Below are 5,839 nucleotides of genomic sequence, written 5' to 3' on the forward strand. Positions count from 1 at the left end.
TGGGTCTCATAGTGTGTTGTTTCCTGTGGTGTTTATGAATTTTTAAAACCGTAGATCTCGGGCCGGGCGCGGTGGCTCAAGCCTGTAATCCCAGCACTTTGGGAGGCCGAGACGGGCGGATCACAAGGTCAGGAGATCGAGACCATCCTGGCTAACACGGTGAAACCCCGTCTCTACTAAAAAATACAAAAAAAAAAACTAGCCGGGCGAGGTGGCAGCGCCTGTAGTCCCAGCTACTTGGGAGGCTGAGGCAGGAGAATGGCGTAAACCCGGGAGGCGGAGCTTGCAGTAAGCTGAGATCCAGCCACTGCACCCCAGCCTGGGCGACAGAGCAAGACTCCGTCTCAATAAAAAAAAAACTGTAGATCTCATTTTCTTTTTTCTTTTCTTTTCTTTTTTCATAGAGATGGGGTCTCTCACTGCGTTGCCCAGGCTGGTCTCGAACTCCTGGCCTCAAGTGCTGGCATTCCAGGCGTGAGCCACCATGCCCGGCTAAGATGTTCCTTTTCCTTGGAACTTGATCAACACAAAATCCTGAGGCCTGGTGTGGTGGTGTTCCTCTGGGGCAGATTCTCAAATGGGGACGCTTCTGCCCCAAGGACACATTTAGACGTCCTGAGACATTTCCGGGTGTCATAACGGTGTGCACGCACATGTATATACCTGCACATGCTACTGGCACCTCGTGGATAGAGCCCAGGGACGCTGCTCACATCCTGCAAGGAGACTGACCCGCCCTGTGTCCTTAGGGCGGGCTCCCGGCAGGGTCTGCATGTGCCTCTGCCAGCCACCTAGACCCTGCCAGTCAGGGCTACTTTAAATTCTCCCCTCGTGGTCTCCAGGGCCACACACTAGCCTAATTTTAAGCTGTAAACTTGGAGGACCTATTTTTTTTCACCTTGCACGGAACACCAAGGCTGAGAGGCAGTTTTCTGGAGGTGCCAGCCTGTCTCACATTTCCGCTTTAGCTGCGGGGTCCAGCTCTGTGGGCAGTCTCCTGATGAAGTCACCCCGGGACAGACACTGTTCTGTCTCCTGCTTCCAGCCCTCTAAAGATGCCAGGATTCCCTAGGGCATGGCAGGCACCCTCAAAGGCAGACCCCAGCCTGCTGACGGGGGGGCTTCTCCCCGGCTGCCACTGGCCCACCCACTGCACTGCAGTCCACCTGGTGCTGGGGCTGTGGGACACAGGCCCTCAGGATCTGCTCCCTTTCCTGCCCAGGAGATCCAGGCCTGGCATCCTTATGTCTCCTGGAAAGCCCACTCCCATCCTCAGGGTAGGAGGGCAGCTGTACGCTGGGCTGGCTTGGGCCTGTCCTGGGACACCCCTGCAGGCCAGGTGCAGCTGGGGATGTGGCTCAGTGGGGTTGCTGTGGGCAGGTTAGCATGGAGCTGGGTTCCGGAAGGGAGTTGCCCCGCTGCCTGCCAGGACCCCTCCTCTGAGACAGGTGCCTTGTGGGACAGTGTACCAAAGTGCCCTGGACATGAGGGGTCCCTGCGCCCCACACACGGACCCCACATCAGGTTCCTGTGCACCACACACACTGCCTCCCCATCAGGGCCCTAGGCTGCCGAACCCATCCATGATGTTGCCGTGCCCCTGGTTCTGGTAGCACTGGGGCCCTCCAGGCTGGGCTGAGCAGGGGCCCCCCACCAGTGTGTACCCCAGCACCAGCGGGAGTGGGCCTGGGCAGGGGGACAGGAATGACATCCAAGGGCACCTGCGCCAGCCTCCTCCTGTACCCTGGGGGTTCTCGTTTTCCTTGGCTGAGGGAAGTGGCCTCTCCCAGCTGAAATCTGGGGTCAGGCTGGGCATGAGAGGAAAGCGGGGTGAGCAGGACCCCAGACCTTGAGAATCCTGAGTCCGGGGGGACAGGCTTTGCCTATGACGTGCCTGGGAGCTGTTTGGGGGCCCTCCTGGGGAGCCAGGCTCACAGGTTGTTGTGTGGGACTCAACGTGGGGCAGTGTCGTGGCCAGGATGAGGAAGGCCATCACCCCAGGGTCTGCGGGAGGCACATGCAGGCCAAACTCTCGCCCACCTGGCACCCTGATCCGCTGCAGCCAGAGTCCCTCAGCCTTGGCCAAGACCTGAAGTCCAACTGCTATCCCTGGGGCTTCCCTGCCAGGTGGGCACCCCCCGCTTACAGGCCATCCCCACCCCCTCCATCTGCTTCCGTCCGAGCTACAGCCACCTTGTCCTGGTGCCCTGGTTGAGGGGGGAAGCTGCCCTTGGACCCGCGTCGGAGCCGCCCCGCGCCCTCTGCTGGCCGTTGTCGGAAGTGCAGCCTGGCGAGAGCAGTGTCTTTCCCTGGAGATGGGACCCAGGGCAGCACCGCTGGAAACGGGGGGCGGTAACTCGTGGAGGGGTCCCCCACTGTCCACTGACAACGGCGGTAGTAGCTGCGGACTATGCGGACTCAAGAGAGTCCCAGCCCATGTCAGCACCAGGAGCCAAAACAGAGTCAAGGGCTTGGTGCAGGGGCCAGTCGGAGGCAGGCCTGGGGAGCCCATCTGGCAAGGGGGGCAGGAAGGTGCCCACTCCGGGACTGTGCCTGGGCCTGCCGGGGGTCTCCAGCCAGAGAGGGTGGGTGCGATGGGACGCACACCCTCGAAGGGCTGAGTGCCAGGTCGGCCCTGGGGGCCCGCGCTGCCCACACGGACTAGATGAAGGTGGAATCCAGAGTGCCCCCCTCGTCCTGTTGGCTCAGGGCGCGGGCCTCAAACAGCTGCTTAATGAGCGCTGACTTCTCTTGCTCCAGCTGCGTGATGCGCTCACTCTTCTCGGTCACCTCCTGGGCAGGTGCGCAGTTGGTCAAGGCCTGCGGATCCCCACCCCCGCACCCCTCCCGGCTGCCTTACCCGGATGAGGAGTCACCCACCCACACCCCTCCCGCGCCTGCCCTACCTGAGTGAGGAGTCGGTTCTGCTCCTTCAGCATGAGGATGGTCTGCTGCTGCCAGCCCAGGGGTGAAGTGGATGTCAGGGCAGGGCAGGGGGGCTCGGAGGAGGACGGGGGCAGGGCCTGCGGGAGGGCAGGATTAGGCAGGTCTGGACGAGGGCCCGGAAACACTAAACTGGCCTGGGCCCCAGCGTGGGCATGGGGGTTTGGGGTACACTCACCCGACTGGCACAGGCTGCAGCCAGCAGCTCCCCCAGGCACCGGGCCACCTCCTGTACCTTGGGCAGTAGCCGCCCCAGTGGGCGGGGGCTCCCTGCAGCCCCACAGTCCTGGGAAGAAAGCAGAGGACGAGTGGTCAGAGAAAAGGGCCAGCCAGGGCCAGCATGGTGCCCTGACAGGGGTTCCCATAGGTGGCTCTCCTGCCTCCTGATGCTGCAGAGAGCCCAGAGGGATCCCAGGGGCATTGCTGACATGGGATGGGAGGTCTGCCTAAGGCGCCTTAGGCCCTAGGAGTGGGGCAGCCACGGGGGGAAAAAGGGATGTCCCAGCACCCTGGGTGCAATCGACAGCCACTGTGTCTGGGAATAGGGGCAGCCATAATGCCCAGGGGTGCCTGGGGTTAGCTGGGGTCTCCAAGTGTGGGGACCTGGGGACAGGGCGGTGGCACTCACAGCACTGGCTCTGCTCTGGCCCAGGCGGCGCTGGCGCTCCTGCACTCGTTGCAGCTGCTGCTGGTACCAGTCACGGCCCCGCGCCATCATCTCCAAACCCTGCAGCAGCACCTCCTTCTCCTGCTCCAGCTCCTTCATCTGCTTCAGCTGCAACACGTGCATGTACATGGAATGCCTGGCCCCAGTGAGCACGCACACGTCCATGCATGCATGAGCTTGCCTGTGGGTGGGCACCAGAGTCACAGGCACAAATGCAGCAGCACATGTACACGTTTGCAAACGCAGGCACGGACGCACGCTTCTGAGGATACCTGCGTGTGTGAGCCCCGTAGGCCTGTTTGGAGCAGGAACCCCGTGCCTCCTGCTGAGGGGTCTTGGCCTTTCTTAGCCCTTCCACTCAGGCTTCCCTGGGGGAGGGGTGACTGACCCTTCAGCTGAGCCCACCCTCCCGAGGTCCACCTGTGGTGAACACACAGCTGGGGAGCCAGACTGGCTTGCAGCAGTGACCTCGTGAGGCGGGCTGGGCAGCTACCATAGCTGCCCTAAACGACCTCTTGACCTCCCTCTGCCTGACCCTGGGCCGTCCCTCCAGGGGATTCAAGCCCACGTGGGGAGAGAGATGTGCAGAGCTGACTGTACTTCCACAATGGACTCCCCCAGGCTCAAGGCCCTCCTGCTCCCATCCCAGCCTCCAGCCTCCAGACAAGATGGAGAGCCCCACAGAGCCCCAGCCCCTGCTCACCAGGCCGCAGTCCACGCCGCTGGTGATAGTGTGCCTCCGACGTTCCCCTCGGGCACGGGGGGCCCGCCGGGCATCCCCTGAGTCCACCTCCAGGGCCCTGCAGGCCACTGCACCTATTGTGGAGAGGCATGGGACCGGCTCACCTCCAGACCAGCCTGGCCAGGCTCTGCTGAGGTGCAGCAGCCTCCACATCTCAGCCCACCCTTGAGGTCTCGGGCACCAGCCTAGCATGGCCCATGCGTAGCCTCTGTGCCAGGCTGGAGTTTGGTCCCTCTCCCCTGCCCCAGCTCCTCACACTGGCTTGGGGAGGGTTGTGCCACCAGGCCCGCAGATTTGCTCATACACACACCCTGCCCCATCGCTCCGTGAGCTCCCTGGGGCCAGGAGCCTCGTCCAGCTCTTTTCTGCACTCCCAGTGCCCAGAACATCGCAGGCACAGCCTGGGTCTCCAAGGCGGCTGGGTAAGGGAGGAGTGGGCGGGGATTCTGGTCCTGACTACGCCTCTCCCATCTGCACGGGACCCTGCAAGGCAGCAGGAGATGTGGATGTGAATGATGGAAACCTAACTTTTCTCAGGATGGTGATTCTGATAGAAAGTTAGTCCTGCACGGCCGGGCACAGTGGCTCATGCCTGTAATCCCAGCACTTTTGGGGACCAATGTGGGTGGATCACTTGAGCTCAGGAGTTCAAGACCAGCCTGGGCAACATGGCAAAATCCCATTTATTCCTTTTTTTTTTTTTTTTTTTGAGATGTTGTTTTGCTCCTGTTGCCCAGGCTGGAGTGCAATGGCATGATCTCGGCTCACTGCGACCTCTGCCTCCCAGGTTCAAGTGATTCTCCTGTCTCGGCCTCCCCAGTAGCTGGGATTACAGACACCCGCTACCATGCCCAGCTACTTTTGCATTTGTTATTAGAGATGGAGTTTCACCATGTTGGCCAGGCTGGTCCTGCACTCCTGACCTCAAGTAATCCACCCACCTCAGCCTCCCAAAGTGCTGGAATTACAGGTGTGAGCCACAGCACCTGGCCGGCAAAACCCTATTTCTATTAGAAACATAGAAATTAGCCGGGTGCACTGGCACGCACCTGTGGTCCCAGCTACTTGGGAGGCTGAGGCAGTAGGATTGGTTGAGCGTGGGAGGCAGAGGTTCCACTGAGCCGAGATTGTGCCACTGCACTCCAGGCTGGGCAACACAGCAAAACCTTGTCTCAAAAAAAAAAAAAGTCCCTTGCCGGGCACGGTGGCTCATGCCTGTAATCCCAACACTTTGGGAAGCTGAGGGTGGGGGGGGATCAGTTGAGGTCAGGAGTTCAAGACCAGCCTGGCCAACATGGTGAAACCCCGTCTCTACTAAAATACAAAACAGCCCAGTGTGGTGACGGGCGCCTGTAATCCCACTACTCGGGGGGCTGAGGAGAATCGCTTGGACCTGGGAAGTGGAGGTTGTTGTGAGCCGAAATCGCGCCCCTGCCCCCCAGCCTGGGCAATAAGAGCAAAACTCAGTCTAAAAAAAAAAAAGAAAA

The 5,839-nt window shown here is 60.9% G+C and overlaps 1 protein-coding gene across 1 annotated transcript in view; it reads right to left on the reverse strand.

Moving 5' to 3' along the window:
- Positions 1 to 947: 947 nt before the first annotated feature.
- LOC108535242 (suppressor APC domain-containing protein 2-like) overlaps positions 948 to 5,839 on the reverse strand; it is an 8,797-nt gene continuing 3,905 nt past the window's right edge. The window contains exons 2-7 of the mRNA XM_017881140.1: positions 4,751 to 4,770; positions 4,314 to 4,591; positions 3,572 to 3,718; positions 3,122 to 3,229; positions 2,907 to 3,023; positions 948 to 2,793 (exon numbers count right to left, since the gene is read on the reverse strand). Of these exons, the coding sequence (XP_017736629.1) occupies positions 2,662 to 2,793; positions 2,907 to 3,023; positions 3,122 to 3,229; positions 3,572 to 3,718; positions 4,314 to 4,591; positions 4,751 to 4,770 (802 nt within the window). The 3' untranslated portion in view covers positions 948 to 2,661. The remainder of the gene's footprint in view (positions 2,794 to 2,906; positions 3,024 to 3,121; positions 3,230 to 3,571; positions 3,719 to 4,313; positions 4,592 to 4,750; positions 4,771 to 5,839) is intronic.

This window comes from Rhinopithecus bieti, unplaced genomic scaffold (assembly GCF_001698545.2).
Source record: "Rhinopithecus bieti isolate Rb0 unplaced genomic scaffold, ASM169854v2 scaffold_13219, whole genome shotgun sequence".
NCBI lineage: Eukaryota > Metazoa > Chordata > Mammalia > Primates > Cercopithecidae > Rhinopithecus > Rhinopithecus bieti.